The sequence below is a fragment of the Macaca nemestrina genome, chromosome 11 (genome assembly GCF_043159975.1).
Source record: "Macaca nemestrina isolate mMacNem1 chromosome 11, mMacNem.hap1, whole genome shotgun sequence".
Lineage (NCBI taxonomy): Eukaryota > Metazoa > Chordata > Mammalia > Primates > Cercopithecidae > Macaca > Macaca nemestrina.
In genome coordinates, this window is record NC_092135.1 from 57,727,440 (window position 1) to 57,744,250 (window position 16,811).

Sequence of the window (16,811 nt, forward strand, 5' to 3'; positions counted from 1 at the left end):
ACAGTTGCTTTCTATCTTATTATTTCTAAGAAAAATCAAAATGTTCTGTATGGTTTCAAACGTACCTTTTTCTGGCAGCTCCTCTGCAGTGCGAATATCTAAGATCAAATACAAAAATTAAAATGAGGTTTTTCTTTTAATTCAGCAAAAATATGTCATTACTTACACAGGGATCAGCAAACTATGGTCCATGGAACAAACTGGGTCACCTGTTTTTACAAAAAATGTTTTACTGGAACTTAGCCACACTCATTCATTGATGTATCGTTACAGCTGCTTTCGTGCTACAATGGCATGTGACAGAGACCATATGGCTCCCAAAGTCTAAAATGTTTACTAGCTGGCCCTTTACAAAAAAATTTGCTGACCTTTGATTTACTGTAATCACTGTTATTAGTGCTCACAAACACACACCCTGCTTTTTTTTTTTTTCTCAAGCCAAAAAGTTTTCATTCAGTTCCAGCACTGTGCTGCAATAAATATAGAGTAAAATATAAACCCTGCATACAAGGAACTCACAGTTTTGCTGGGATCTTATATGGAGTTTGTCCAGCAATGATAATCTGCCTGCCTCTTTACAAGGATTTTTAAATCAGCATCTTCTCACCTTTGTGGTCTCATGGGTCTTGGGGAATGAGCAACAGCTTCTCCATCCAAAAAGTTAGAGAGTTCCTGTTTTAAAACTTTCTACTGTAAAAACACATCTTTTAAGTAGATGTTATATCAAAATGTGAACTCTTCTATTTTTGATCTAGGTCAAGATCCAGAGAAAGATATAGAGAATGAACCAGAGGAAGAAGAAGAAATGGATTTGTGAGTAAAAAAAGTGCCTTGATGTCCTACTGATGCGCATTCACTCTGATAGACATGAAAAAAATAAACACCGTTACCAATAGCAAAACCATACTTTTAAAAAACAGACTTTTTTTTTTTTTTTTTTTTTTTGAGATGAAGTCTCACTCTGTTGCCTGGGCCCGAGTGCAATGGTGCGATCTTGGCTCACTGCAACCTCTGCCCTGGGTTCAAGCAATTATCTTGCCTCAGCTTCCTTAGTATCTAGGATTACGGATATGCGCCCCTACACCCAGCTAACTTTTGTATTTTTAGTAGAGATGGGGTTTTGCCATGTTGGCCAGGTTGGTTTTGAACTCCTGACTTCAAGTGATCCACCTGCCTCTGCCTCCCAAAGTGCTGGGATTACAGGTGTGAGCCACTGCACCTGGCCCAGACTTGTTCTTTTAATATAAAAACAATGCCATTTAATGTTGCATTAAACTGTTGAAAACATGTATTATTGTGTTTTTATGAAGACACTTCTTTTAAATTGATGCATATCAGATGCACAAATTTTCAGAATACAAGTGATAATTGAATATAGTCATACACTTTATACCGTGTACTTGGGATAACCATCACTTTAAACACAAAGATACATCTTTAAGAAAGACTGTTAAGAGTGTTTGTTCTCAGAATAGATGCAGTGGGAGGCATGGAAGGAGCACTTAGAAAACTTAGAGTTTTCTCTGTAGTCCTTGATGTAGCCTCAGTTTGGACAGGCACTTTTCCCATCTGTAAAATGGGGATATTTAAATTGCTCCACAACCTTGGAAAGCTGCTACAAAGGATGAAAGAGGTGTCATCTGCATAATAGGAAGCTTTAAAGTCCTGTAAGACATGAAGTGTTTCTGATTTGTTCTTGATATTTAAACGCTAGTGATAACTTGGTCACATTATTTATCAGGCTTAGCCATGTTTTTCACACAGAGTTGAGACTCACATTGTGGGGGTTTCAGACATTGGTGCCCACACCTGCAGTGTTTTCTCCTTCATTCCCAGTATCAGATCAGTCACCAAGGCTGGTGATTCTCTCTTCCTATTTCGCCCCTCCTCTTTCATTCCTAGTTCAATTACTTAAATTACAAATGTTTCTCTTCATAGCCTCATGAGTTCTACTTCATCACAGGTGTCTACAGAGCACATAGGGGTTTGTCTCTTCCACCACAAAGTTTAGCTCTTTAGCCTGGCACTCTCTGTGAAAGGATCCTACATTACTGTCCAATTTTATTCCCATCACCCCCTAACGTGAGCCCTTTGCTCTAACTGAAATACATTCTTAGTTGCTGCCTTTAATCAGGCTGGGCCTTTTCCTCTTCTGCTCCAGCTTCTATAATTCTCTTCATCCTTTGGGATCCTAAAACCTCACGTCTGCAGCCTTCTCTAGTAGTCCAGGCCACAGCGATCCCTACTTTATAATACTGACATCTAGAAATTGCTGTAATTATTATAGACATTTTGCCACCATCAGTGATCCTCCTTAACACCCTCTCTTTGGTTGTTTGCAACTGATTAGAAGTTTCTAGCTTAGATTTCTAAAATTATTGTTTTCTTTTTTAATTACTAAACACTAAGTATGTTGCTCATGATTAAGTTAGAATGTGACTTTTAGGACACATTATGCTTGCAACAGAGAATAACATCTCCTTGTCCACAACAAATGTACATAAGCCTAGATTATATTGCCTGAGACAAAACATAAACCTTAAGAATTCTGAATAGCAGTCACCAGAATGAAGGTTGCTGGTTTACATTCCTAGTTGTATTTGCTTGAGGGAAAATGCTTTTTTTGTCCATTAGGTGATCAACCAGGGTAACACAAGAAAAATCATAGTCTTTTAGCTGATTTATAATGATTTTTTTTTTTTTCTCCTATCAGAGAAAGAAGGAGCTGAACTATTCTCTGACTTGTTTGGTGCAGAACACGACAATAACGTCAGAATCTATCTGAATATTCTCTAAACTTGGATTTTAAAACCTTTAAATGCCGAAGAAATCAGTCACATTAGTTAAGGTAGAATCAAAATGAAGAATTACTCTCTGATTTTACCTACCTGCCTTCATTTTACATATAAAGCCCTTTTTTTCTTGACACGGGGATAGCTGCCATAATCCTTCCGGGATCCTCAGGGCAACACAATGATGGGGCTTGAAGTAGTCTGTGTCTGGCTTCCGAATGCCCCAGTTTGACTGGTCTGTGGGAGTTCCATCAAACCACTTTATGGTTTCATCTGTGAGAAAATTGCTGACTCATTATGAATTATGTGCATGGTTACCAAACATACTAAGACTGGAATTAACCATAAAAAGCACCCCCTGAATTTAATGAGACTCTTGAACTAATACATTCAACTCAGTAAATATAGTCATGTACTCAGCATCAAAAGGTAGGCGTTAATAAAGTTGCCTCTTTATTTTAGGTACAGTGTTCTAATTTAGGTCATTTAGGTTATCATGTTTCTTAATGTGACAGTTTGAATTTTGAAATATTCCATATATATACGATCAATTTAAAGAAATCATTTGATAAACAAAACTAATTGAGTCAAGAAAAATCCTTTGAAGTCCTAACATCTTCATCATTACAAAAAGGCTCGCTTTCTAAAAAGATTTTACAGTGAATTTCTTTAATAGCAAGCCAGCCATGTACCAAAGGGGTAGGGGCGGTAGGACAGTCCATCCCATGTGTGGGCAATAGTGTATTGTCTGAAAATAATTTAAAACTAACAATACAGCTAACTAAAAGTTGGTCTGCTTTTTATTATCACCATCTGCTTGAAATTCTGAACAATGTTGGTGATTAAAATACTCCTCCTCGAAAGGGTAGGCTCACCCCCCACCTTGGTACACCACTATAACAAGCTCTCCATACCAATTAAAATAATTTTCTTCACAAGTACCTTTCAATAACCATCAATTACATAAAGAAAAGAATACCATGATTCCATTTTATTACAAACTCTGGTTTTTATGAGTAACAAATCAGAATCCTAACAGCACAGTTTATCATGGAAACATTTCCATAACTCTACTGTGCTTTTATAACATTTAGAAACCTGGGATATTTTCAAGTAAATATGGTTTTGGTATGCGGTGACTAAGTCTGTGAACACAAAGTTCCAGTCAAGCATCCTCCTGCTAAGCATAAAGATAAACATGTTATTGTTTGTTTGTTTTTATTTTTGGTGTTCTGGGATTATTTTAAAAGACAAAAGCGTAGAGAAAAGGGTTGCAGTGTTGTTTTTGGAAGAAATGGCTTTAGGCTTCATGCTATTTTTTTTCACAGAAAATGTATCCAAGGAGAGTTTTCTGGCTCACAGATGCCATTATCATCAGCTTTAACAACCATGTATTTATTTATGTCCTCTCCTCTACCCAAATCACTTACTGTTACCATCAAATTGAGCATTCAACCAAACCATCTGGACAGAAGAACCAAAAGCAAACAGCTCTTCTAGGAGAAATGCATTTTCAGCCTCATCCTTGATTGTTAAAAGATTAGAACCTATAAGAGAGACAAGTAGCAAAGGAATGTTTGTGTTTACACATAAATATACTTAAAAAAATGTTTCCTATACCATTATTTGTAAAGCTCAGGTTTTGAAAAGTGAAAATTTCCATTGTAAATAAGATACTTTAAATTAAAAAAGTAAAACCACAGTTTTAAAAAGATATAAGCTTGCACTTCAGAAGTTAAGGCACAGAATATTAATTTTAGGGAACATTCAAAATTCATAATGCAAATGCATGCAAAAGGAGCGTTTTCTTCAGAAAGTGCAGTATGCTGAGACATCATCTTAGGTTTCCAAATTTACACTGGACACTGTTTCATATAGTAGCTGTCCTCCAAACAAGAAATTTTAATAGTATTTATTTTTTCAATAGTTTTTGTTGCTTCTAAAGTCACTAACTAATGGGATGAATAAAGAAATCCACATTGTTTACTGAAATGGCAAGAAAGAGCACATGAAAGCATTTTTACCATCACAAAAACAATTACCTTCCTTTTTGCAAAATTCATGAGCAGCCTCAAAACTCATACTGTCTAGAACTGTAGAAAAACTGTAGCAATTACTTTTAAATTTTATCCAGGGAATAGATGTTTCGGAGCACAACTCTGGGTGTTCAGATGGTCTTGTTTCTGTGAAGAAAAACCAGTTATGATTTCAGGGTGGTGACTGGGTTTATTTATTGAGATAAATATTATACTACATTTTATAAAAGACCAAGCTAAATATGTGTAACAAGATTTTCATGGTAATACTCCAAAAGATTGGGTTTCATGTAAATGATTATAAAACTACGACCAGTTTATAGCATTTCTGACAGAAAGAATCTTTACATAAACATAACAAAATATGCTAATGCACAGCTTTGTAGGCTTAGTTTGGGTGCTGCCTGGGTGAGCGTGGCTCTTTCATGTTTACAGTTAGCATCCTAAAGGTTGGAACAAGCAGGGGCTATGACTCCCAGAGAGAGTGGCAGCTGACTGACGCTGGCAAAAGAGATTTCCAAATGTATGCATTTCATGCAGTGCCGTGTATCACAGATTTGAAAAGTCCTTACCCACTAATAAACCTATGAAAGAAAATAATGCATTCAATAAAGTATCATAATGTAGCATAACATAAAATAAATAAGGGAACTCCAGGGGGATTTTATTTCAGAGAGCCAGCATGAGAGTTAGACACATCCATGCTGAGATCCCGGCTCCACCACTTATTAGCTGCGTGGCCATGGGCATGTTACCTTGCACTTGGTTTCTTTATAAAAGAGAGCTAACAACAAAACCTTTAAAAATATTTTTTTTAAATTACAGAAAACTTTTTAAGAGACAAAGTCTCACTCTGTCACCTAGGCTGAAGTGCAGTGGCACAATCATAGCTCACTGCAGCCTCAAACTCCTGGATTCAAGTGATCCTCCAGCCTCAGCCTCCCAAGTAGCAGACTACAGGCACGCACCACCAAGCTCAGATAATTGATTTTTTTTTTTTTTTTTTTTGTAGAGAAAGAGTCTCACTGTGTTAACCAAGCTGGTCTCAAGCTCCTGGTCTGAAGAGGTCCTCCTGCTCCTGCCTCCCAAAGTGCTGCGATTACTGGTGTATGCCACACAGCCACCTTCCTTACAAGTTGAGAAGTTTCAATGAGTTAAAGCCTGACACTTCTGAAGCATTCAATAAATGCATTGTTATTGAAAGGACAAGATTCCAAGAAAAGGCAAGAGCTAACAACAACAAAAAAAAGCGGGGGAGAGGGGGAAGGACAGCTTTTATGGTGTTTTAGAAGCACAATTAGCTTTTCCAAGATACATGTGGCTATCATTTATATTTAATCTGGATTGTTTTGATCTAAAGATATATAATTTGTATGTTATTTGATGCAGTACCCAGAATGCAAGTAAATACATGCACTTTTACTAAATGAGAGATTTAAAAGGAGGCCAGCTTGTGTTAGCGAATTCTGTGCAGGAAACCTGATTTCTACTCTTGGTACTGGTGATGGACAGCTGTGAGACACTTAGGAAGCTATTTAATGCTCTGAATTTACATTTCATTTTTAATAAAGGGGTTAGGACAGGTGAACTTTAAGTGTAAATGAGATATTATGTAAAGTGCAGAGCCAGATAGCTACAAAATATCCAAACAATATCACCATCATCTTATTGTAGCTCTGGAATCCTATCCATCTTTGATTTAAACTTGAATCCTCAAAGTCCTCCACACATGCTTGAAGCCCACGTTTCTCATCTAATTTCCCACCCCTCCCTTACGCCTAACCTGCATTCAGGCAAATTCCAACATCGGCTTTGCCGGACATCCTAGTCCTGCCTTCCTTCCCCATTTTCATCCAGCTTTTCTGCTCAGAATGCCTTTCCATGTCCCATTATTAGCCATCTACACCCACTCATTTATCAAGGCCCATCTGCACTGCCGAGTCCTTCAAGAAGCCTTTCTACCTTTCTCCAAATGGATACAATGCATTCTGTTTCTTGATAACCCCCACAACATTTGCTACCTCTCTTGGATCATTTTGTAGTTCTGTTTTTCTTTACATCACCCACCAGACCAGAGGCTTCTTGAAGACAGAGACTTCTTACTATACTCATCCTCATATCCCTTGCTTAGCATAGTGCCTTGCATACAGTAGTTACATAGGGTATATTTTTGAGTCGAATAGAATTGTACCTACCAGGGGGCACATGACAAATGGCACCTTGCAGAAATGACTCACAGGCTGTGCTATGCCAGCGTCCGTTGGTGTCGGCAAAAACGCAGTCACCATGGAGGGAGGACTCCTCGTCTTTCCAAAAAGTGAAAGAGGATTTGGTGCCATCAGACCAGTCAAAATTAAGACCATTCTGTGGAGGAAAACTGAGCCATCATTTCCTTGCCATGACTGCTGGCAGCATCACCCAATGTTATCTGAGCATACTACAATTCCCACATTGATTGCTATTTTCACACACCTGTTTAAAGAGGGGCGAGGACATCTGTGAATACAGCTTGACAAACACGAATATCTGCCACAAATGAGATCTTTTTTGATTTGTAGGAATTCTTGGCTCCCTGCCACTATGATTTTGTAGTAAGCAATCAGCGTGAAATTGGACCAGTACCTTGTCTTTTACAGTGAAATACATTTCAGATCGATCAAAGATTCAAACATAAAATTAAAAATGTAAACATGTTAAAGAAAACTTGGTTAAATTTTTTTATACTGTTGGTGTGGGGAAAACCTTTCTAAGTCATAGAAAATCCAGAGGCCATAAAGTAAAATTGACTACATAAAGTTAAAACATTCTGTACTACATGATGCAATAAATCATCATGAAATATCATTCATTTATCTCTCCCACTGGCAAGGATTAAAATTTTGAGAATACCTGGTGTTGGCAAGGATGTGAAAAAATTAGACATTATCACATGCTGTTGTTGGCATGTAAATTGGTGCAAACTCTTGGAGGGCAATTTGGTAGTACTTGTCAAAATTTAAAGTGTATGCAGCAATTTTACTTCTAAAAAATTATCCTACTGGAACAAGGATATTTCATGTGCATTGTTTATAACTGTGAAAAACAGAGAAGAACCCAAATGCCTATTCACAGGAGAATCGTTTAATAAGTTGTAGTACCTCCTTACATGCCGTGTTCTAAAGAATTCACGAGATTTTTATGTGCTGACATGTGAAATTGTAAAAGATATATTAAATTAAAAAGCAAGTTTAAAGACAGCATATAGAATAGGATCTCATTTGTGTTTGAAAAATAATATACATATTCTTCCATTACGTGAATATATATGTGCATACATGGAAAATTTCTAGATGGCACGCAAGACAGTGTTCACAATTACTGACATTAGGGAGTAGAACTAGGGGTCAGGATAGACTAGTGTACTTTTTGCTACTTTGAGTGTACAATATTTTTATTTAAAAAATGAAAATAACGTATTCTCTAAACCACATCCCTAGAGGAAAATAAAACCTCAAGTGCTTAATTATAAGGGGTACTGAACTAATTAATAATCACATTTCTAGACAAGAAGAATGATTCATTTTTTTCTTGGAGATTCATTAAATGCCACCAATTCCCAAATGCAGTGCTTGAGTTTCAGATGTGTTCCAGTGCACAGGCAAGGCAGTATCGGGGTACTTGGAAATTTTCAGAGAACCTTTGAAGGGTATTGATTTCCAGACATTAGGCAAGTGGATGTTTACCCTAAAGAGGTGTGCACTCTTATTTTGTAGTCATAGGCTGCTCATAAGGTTGGTCAAATAATTGCATAAACCAATTATTTAAGTATTATATTTATTATTATTTTTGAGATTTTTTTTTTCAGTGCTAATTTCAGTGGCCAGATCACGAAGGAGGTAGATGCTAAACTTAATTATTCAAGGATGTCTCAAGGGAGTTAGGATACCTACATCTGTGGTGAACAGTCCAATCCAGTGGGCGTATCCTAGCCGGTTGAGGACAACAGTGAGGAAGGACTGGTGATACTGGTCTGTGATGCTGACCAGCTGTGCTCCGTGCATCAGGCAGGTTTTTATTGCTGCATACCAAGTCATATTTGCATTAATTATTTTGTAAGTTCTGTTGCCATATTCTAAGGTATTGGGCATTGGATACATATCAGATGTATTTACACCACGTCCAGAAGTATCTAGAACAAGAACAGCAACAAAGGTCATTTGTAGCATGTGGATGACAAAGGAGGAGGCAAAGCTTAGCATAGATCCTTGTCACTATGATCCATGTTGATCACAGAGCTTTCTTCTGGAATTGACTGTTTCAAAACGAGGAGACTATCTGAAAGTGTAGGTGATGCTAAAAAATGAGAACACTTAGGAAATTTAATGAATCGTTTTTCAAAAACAAACATTGATTGAACCATTTCTAGAAGATTTCCCATTTTTGACCATCCTTTATCAAATTGACTGCTTTTTGGTGGAACTGATGGTGATCTTCTTAGGTGGGTTTCACTCCACTAACTACACTTGGCCTAATCCACACTGCTCTGGCAGAACTTAGTGCTTATTAGTAGCAGAGAGGCACATGTTATATAGTCACATACTGCATTGCAAACCTAATATTACAGGTGCATATTATCAGGTAAAATACTTGATAACACTTTTGACACTGATAGTCACTATTGTGCTTAATGTTAGCATGTATAAATTCTAAAAGGAACTTTAAAAAATAAAGTTAATAAATTCTTAGAAACACACACTGTTCTTATAAACAGTTACTATTAATATGTCACCTGTCACAGTCAAGGTTTATAAATTAAAAGGCAAGGTTTTCCCACACGTTGTCAAGCATTGGTGCTTGAGTGTTCGTGAGTGCCTCTGATCATGTGAAAACCAAGCCTGTGTTTATGAACAGGTGTTTCCTCTCTAATATGTGCGTTTGCCTTTCTGTTCTGTATTATGTTATATACTAGGATAGATTAAAGGTTTAGAAAACCTAAAGGACAAAAACAAGGTAAGAATTTTTGTACCTTCTGATCCAAAGTGACTTGAATTTCTGTGTACTGGTTTAACAACATTTGGTGTTGGAAAGAAGCATGTGAGGTGTGGATAGGTCATGAGACTGGGACTTAATCCTATTCCTGGCCCTAACTGGCTAAGAGCCCTTGGGCAAATAAATCTTTCTAAACCTCAAATTTATGGTCTCCAAGAGATGATGATGATCTCCCTTGGAGAGGTGTGGATGGAACTGAACAAGATATCCACACAGCGCACACACTATTGTATGGAGACACAGAAAGCATCCTATGATTGTTGCTTCTTCCTCCACTCTCCGCCTCCGGTCATACTCCCTCCAATAAAAATGGCAAAGTGGGAAACTGACCTTTATCTGAAACCATTACCTCAATATAGCAGCCATACATATGGAAAAACCAAAGTAAAATGAATCTATTTAATTTCTATAAATTGTGATGGGTCACACTTTTATCATATTTTTATTCTTTGCTAGAAGTCTGTGCCCAGCCTATATGTCCAGTGTAATGGTTATTCATACAAAATAAAAATAATATCAAAGTAGCTATTTTAAAATGCTAACAATTCGTAAAATTAAATGAAATTCTTTGTATATGTTACCCAAACGCCAATTTGACTGTTTTTTTTCCCCACTGAGTTATATGTCTGTATTTTTACATATATAAATTTCTCCATATGTAATTGATTCCATTAAGTTTCAAAACAAGTGATTTTTGAGCAGCAGGGTTTTTCCACTCATTGCCCTGAAAAAGAAAGATCTATTGGAAACCAAGTTCTAAACTGGGGAGTCTTGCTTTGCCATTGTGTCTCTTCTTATTTGGTTTCTTAATTGTTTTGGTAGATAAAACACTTTGGGTTCAAGCCCAATGTGAGCACATATGTATCTGGCAAATGGAGAAGAGGAGCAGAATTTGAATAGTCATTGTTGGCTACAGTAATTAGTGTAGTTGAACAATACTTTTTGGAAATAATAAAAAACTCTATTATTTGTTAAATACATGCTAGAAGTATGCTAAGTGTTATATATACATAGAGTGTGTGAGATGGTTATTACCACATTTTGCAGATGCAGAAATCATGATCACAGAAGGTCACGACTTGACTGAAGCTTATCTACAAAGGAGGGTGGGAACCCATGTGTGGTGGGCACTCCAGTGCCTATGCTCTCAATCACCACTATTCTATACTATCTCTAAAGGCAAATCTACACTATTAGTCCGAAAAATTCCAAAGAGAGAAAGTGATCAGAGGGTAAATTCCAAGAATAAATCAACATTAAGGTAGTGGAATAAAATCATCGTGTTTAACTGAGATTCTCTTGAGTGTGTTATTTTTGTTTTGTTTTGTTTTGTTTTGTTTTGTGTTGTGTTGTGCTGTTTTCCCAGAGACAGAGTCTTGCTCTGTAGCCCAGGCTGGAGTGCAGTGGTGAGATCTCGGCTCACTGCAACATCCGCCTCCAGGGTTCAAGTGATTCTCGTGCCTTAGCCTCCCTAGTAGCTAGGACTACAGGTGCCCACCACCATGCCAGGTTAATTTTTTGTATTTTAGTAGAGACAGGGTTTCACCATGTTGCCCAGGCTGGTCTTGAACTCCTGAGCTCAGTCAATCCACCCGCCTTGGCCCCCCAAAGTGCTAGGATTACTGGAGTGAGCCACCGTGCCCAGCAAGGATTACTTATGTTTTTAAGCCTAGAGTTCCTCATCTGTAAAATGGGAAACTTTTACTTACTTCATAGAACTGTCTTGAGGATTTTATGGCAAACTGAGCATACACTCAAGGCACAGTGTCAGGCACATCATAAATGTGTAAGTACCTGGCATGCTCATATTATTTCTTTCCCTACAAGGCTCTGCTGTTCCCATATTACTCTTGCTATTACAGATCTAGTACCTTTTTTTCAGTTCCTGACCACTATAATGTTTAAGTGGTAACTGAGAACCAGAAATGGAGCTTCCCTGGCACTGCTTTTTCGAGGATGGGTTGACAGTAACATTAGAGACTTCACACGTATGCCACATTCAGAAGTAAAATTCCTATTCCAAATAAGCATATATATATATGCTAGACTGCCCAGAGTTCCACACAGCTCTAGACACCAACTATGGGTTTCTTGGGTGGTGTGGGCGGGGTATATACCCAGCATTCAATAAAAGCATGAGCTGTTGTTTTTATTTATACTACTCAAGGTCAGTTATAGTGCATTCACACTGCTCATTGACCCTGTTGGCTATTTGTAATAGTGTGGCTTTGACATTTCACACAGAAACCATTTGGGGGTTCTGCCCATCAGGTCTAGAAGCTTGCTGCATACCACATTTAGCCACAGAGACCATTTTCAGGGTTCCAAAAATGGAGCCAGTATGAGTTGGTTTATTTCCCTGATTCTTTCCCAACATTTTCTCAGTGACCTTTAGGAATTACCTGAACAGATACATAATCCCAGAACGAAGCAGCAAAACCATTTAATATGACTAAGATAGATACATGAATCTGGTCATTACTCAAGTGGCCTCAGCAGTCCTTAGAATCCCACTAAAGGGCGTAAGACTAGGGTAGAGGAGATTAAATAACTAAACTTAGGTAAAGCCAAAGAAGTGCCTGACGCTGTGAGCCATGAAGCTGTTAGCTACACAGCTGTGTAAAACCAACATGGAAGAGAAGGATGGACTTTGGAAATGAAAGGAATAAAAATCCAAATATTTCTCACCTTGCATTTTTTCACATACAAACCCATAGCCTTCCTTTCCACAGTCTTCAAAATACCATTTTCCAGTGAAATGAAAATTGGGATTACTTGAGAGCAAGGCACAGAGAGGAATGTGTTTCTGAACTTCAGTGGTACTGTGATTTGGAATCTTTAAAATAATGCATATTATCAAAAGTATGATAACATATAGCATTATTATAACATTAAAATTTGTATTAAGAACATTATTTTTAAAATTAAGACACCATTATTCCTTTATTTGCATTTAATAAACTTATTCACAAGTCATTTCATAACCTACAAAATAAACAATTATTGTGATGAGTAAAGTAATTATATTTATGGAACACATAAAATTATATCAAATTACATTAAAAATTAATGTATTAATGACAAACTAATATAAAGTTATACCTACAAAATACAGGAAATAAAAAAGCTTTAATAAACAAGTCTTGAATAAAATATCTTGCCAAAGTGATCTCTAAAAAATGAATCTTAAAACTTACATTTATTGTATCAAATGGAGACCAGTTAGAATATACCACAGGCTTTCCATTTAGCCATGTTTCATAATCATCATTTTGTAAACCTATCCACACATTAGTGGTCTGGCCAAAAAGATTCATAGTAATGAAAGCTGAAAAGCAGGAATACATTATCTAATTTAATACTGCAGAAAGCATTTGGGTAATCACTGAATCCTATTTATAGCTATGATTATATTTAAATGCCAGCAAAACATAATTATGAATCATTTGTAGGAATTTGTTACTTCATCCTTGTTAAGGTAATGCAGTTTCTTTCACTTTTGTTTTAGTTTAAATGGACAGAAATTAGCTGGATAACCTGAGATTTCATCATATCATTAACAAAACAATTTCCAGTGTTCATTAATTACCTTTCTAAACAAAAGAGGATTTACCTACTATATTTAAACTAAAGTAAATAATTGTTTAAATATCAAACAAAAGCATGTAGGTAAATCTAAAGGGATCTAAAAATCATACCATGCAATTACATGTAGATTATACCTGAGACTCTTTTAGCCATTTTGAAATATAGGCCATAAACATGTCCTTATTCTTTCCACTGCTACTGGTAAGAGAAAAGGCTCCCAAACCCAGCAGTTTATAAGCAATGCAGCACACTAACTTTCACAGATATCATGAAATAAAATCTATGGGTGAAAGTGAAAATTCATGTATCATCAGCAATACAGTATTTTAAATGTTGATTTGGGAATGTTAGTATTGGTGGGGGGATATTTTAATAAATACTTGAACAAAAATGGTTATCTTGGCCTGGTTGGTTGGATCTTGAGTACTCTACCTTGCTCCACCTCACTTTCAATGGCGACCAGGGTCCCTGCTTCTTCAGCACAGAAATGTTGAGCATGCGTCCAGTTCTTCCAACTGCTTGGGTCTTTGGGGATATTCAGCAAAAGGCACTATCAAAAAATGTCAAAACAAAACATTCATTTCTGTATTTTTCTAAGTGAATTAAAAATGTCCCAAAGACACTGAATATCAGTTTTGAAAATTCTTTATACTTTTCTTGGGCAGAAAGAACTCATTTTTCTTTCAACTCCTCCAAAGGTGTTACAGTAAAACAAAGAGGAGCAGCTTTCAGGGTGAGTTAATGACTTGCCTGCATCTGCGGCAGGCAGGAACAGAAGCAGGGATGCGTTTTGTCATGTGAAATGTCAGAACAATGCCTTCAGCACAATGAAATGTAGTATTCTTCCTAAAAAGGAGCCACCCTGATTGCAAAGTTTACACTGGCACATTTAATCTAAAAAAAAAAAAAAAACCATTCTAGGGGTGGCAATGAACAGCTTAGTTCAATTTTATTTACAAACACACTTCCTTACTTTAAGTGAGAGAGAAATAATGGGGAGTCAAAGCGCATCAGGTGTTTAAATTCACTAAATACTTGGTCACTAAGTCTATTGGTAAGAGCCAGAGAAGAAAAATAAATGATTCCAGTGGGACAGAAAGCAAGGGTATGACCAAAGAAACCTGGAAGAAGTAGAAATGAAGGGGAAGGTTGGCCGTCAATGTTAAAGAGAACACAAAAAAGGTTGTGGAATTTGGTAATAAAAGTTGAGTGTTATGCAGGAGAGAATCATGTCTGTATCATGGCAGAGGTTTCCTTTCTTTTCTTTTCTTTTCTTTTCTTTTCTTTTCTTTTCTTTTCTTTTCTTTTTCTTTTTCTTTTTTTTTTTTTTTTTTGAGAGGGAGTCTCGCTCTGTCGCCCAGGCTGGAGTGCAGTGGTGAGATCTTGGCTCACTGCAACCTCCGCCTCCTGGGTTCAAGTGATTCTCCTGCCTCAGCCTCCCGAGTAGCTGCGACTACCCGTGCGTGCCACCACGCCTGGCTAGTTTTTGTATTTTTAGTAGAGAGGGAGTTTCACCATGTTGGCCAGGATGGGCTTGATCTCTTGAACCTGTGATCTACTTGGCTTTACCTCCCAAAGAGCTGGGATTACAGGTGTGAGCCACTGTGCCCAGCCGCAGAGGTTTCTTTTTTATGGGATGGGATGAGAAATAGAATGATACATACTTGACAGGACAGGCAGGGTTAAAGATGAGTTTGTTTGTTTTTCCCCGAAAGTTCAATGAAATTTAAGAGTGTTGGTAGGACCAGATGGAGTTAGGTGAGAGGAAAAGATAGAAGAGAAAGGTTATAATGGGTCAGGCAAAATTCCAGAGAGGTCAGGAGAAACTTTATGCAAAGGATATTTCATCTGGAATTGCTGGGGATTCTTCTCTCATATTCAATTCTCTCATCAGTGAACACAGATGACCAGAGTGATTGATAGGTCAGAACCTAAGATCTTGCCACTGAGAAAAACCCAGCTACGGGATAATTCTAGGTTAGCATGGAAGCCTACACTTGAACAAGCATCCTTTCCTACCTTATTTTGGAATAGTATCTGATATAGTTTGGATATCTGTCCCCTCCAAATCTCATGTTGAAATGTGATTCCCAGTGTTGAAGGTGAGGCCTGGTGGGAGGTGATTGGATCATGGGGCAGATCCCTCATGAAGGCTTAGGACCATCCCCTAGGTGATGAATGAGTTCTCAGTTCACGCGAGATCTGATTGTTTTGGAACCTCCTCCCACCTCACCTTCTTGCTCATGCTCTTGCCATGTGACATGCTGGTTCCCTGTTACCTTCCGCTATGATTGTAAGCTCCGTGAGGCCCTCACCAGGAGCAGGTGCCGGCACCATGCTTTTTGTACAGCCTGTGGAACTGTAAGTCAAAATAAAACTATTTTCTTTATCAGTTACCCAGTCTCAGATATTCCTTTACAGAAATGCAAGACTAGTCTAACACAATATCTTTCCCCACCATTCTTTAATTTCCAAATTTGTCGGTTCTCCACCCCTTCCCCACCATCACACACCCCTTAAAAGCAGAGACTCTTACTCCTCTTTGAACATCACACCAGAGAAGGTCCCTAGTAAACATTTATTAAGCAAAATAAAAGCCAACAAACCTGAAAATGGTTGTCAAATGACATTGTCAGGCATTCTAAATTTAGCTCAGTGGTTCTCCAACAGGACAATTTTGCCCCTCATGATATATTTTGATAATGTCTGCAGATTTTTTTCATTTTTACAACTGGGGAGGGGATTGCTATTGGCAACTAGTGGGTAGAGACCAAGGATGCTGCTAACCATTTGCAAAGCACAGGTCAGGTCAGTCTTCCAAAAGAAAGAATTATCCAGCCCCAAATGTCAATAGTGCAAGGTAATTCTTTTTAAAACTCAGTCCTGATCATGTCACCCTTTAGTTTAAACCCTTCAGGAATTTTCCACTGCCCTTAGGATAAGAAACAGAAACCCTGAACTAGCCTGAAACCCTGAACTAGCTTGAGTTGCCAACTAAGAGAGAAAATACATTTTCAATTCTTCTGGTCCTTTTTGTCTTGTTTGCTTCACAAAGAAACTGAATTGGCTTTTAAGGAGTTCAATTTTATAACAACTATCCTTTTATCTATTTCCTTTCACTTTGCCTCTTTCCTCTAATTACAAATTCTAAAGAGTGGCACATATTAATTATTGGGAAGTCTTATCATTTAATGTGAATTCACCTTGTGTTCAGATAGTTACACTAATGAACCATTCATAAATACCAATGAACCTCATTGGTTCAGTTAGCTCAATAAATCTCTCCAGAAAAACACCCCCCTCTGCTTCCTCTATGTTTGCCTCAGCCAGGATTTACTAGCTTGACTACGGAAGTGTGGCCTCCCAT

General features: G+C 37.5%; 1 protein-coding gene and 1 long non-coding RNA gene across 6 annotated transcripts in view; one reads left to right on the forward strand and one right to left on the reverse strand.

The window, feature by feature from the left end:
• The window catches only part of LOC105493180 (phospholipase A2 receptor 1), a 127,864-nt gene that overhangs the window by 9,709 nt on the left and 101,344 nt on the right, over positions 1-16,811 (reverse strand). For 3 of the 5 annotated variants that reach the window (XM_011760659.2, XM_011760658.2, XM_011760657.2), the window contains exons 21-29: positions 13,877-13,994; positions 13,054-13,184; positions 12,545-12,692; positions 8,758-8,996; positions 7,024-7,192; positions 4,835-4,975; positions 4,223-4,339; positions 2,889-3,065; positions 66-98 (exon numbers count right to left, since the gene is read on the reverse strand). In XM_011760659.2, coding sequence (XP_011758961.2) covers positions 66-98; positions 2,889-3,065; positions 4,223-4,339; positions 4,835-4,975; positions 7,024-7,192; positions 8,758-8,996; positions 12,545-12,692; positions 13,054-13,184; positions 13,877-13,994 — 1,273 coding nt within the window. Of the gene's footprint in view, positions 1-65; positions 99-607; positions 752-2,888; positions 3,066-4,222; positions 4,340-4,834; positions 4,976-7,023; positions 7,193-8,757; positions 8,997-12,544; positions 12,693-13,053; positions 13,185-13,876; positions 13,995-16,811 lie in introns of all 5 variants that reach the window. The other 2 variants (XR_011609804.1, XM_011760660.2) reach the window with 2 other exon arrangements.
• On the forward strand, positions 754-5,978 carry LOC139357126 (uncharacterized). The gene is made up of 3 exons (XR_011609806.1): positions 754-813; positions 2,714-2,848; positions 5,841-5,978. It is a non-coding gene; the product is annotated as an uncharacterized lncRNA (long non-coding RNA).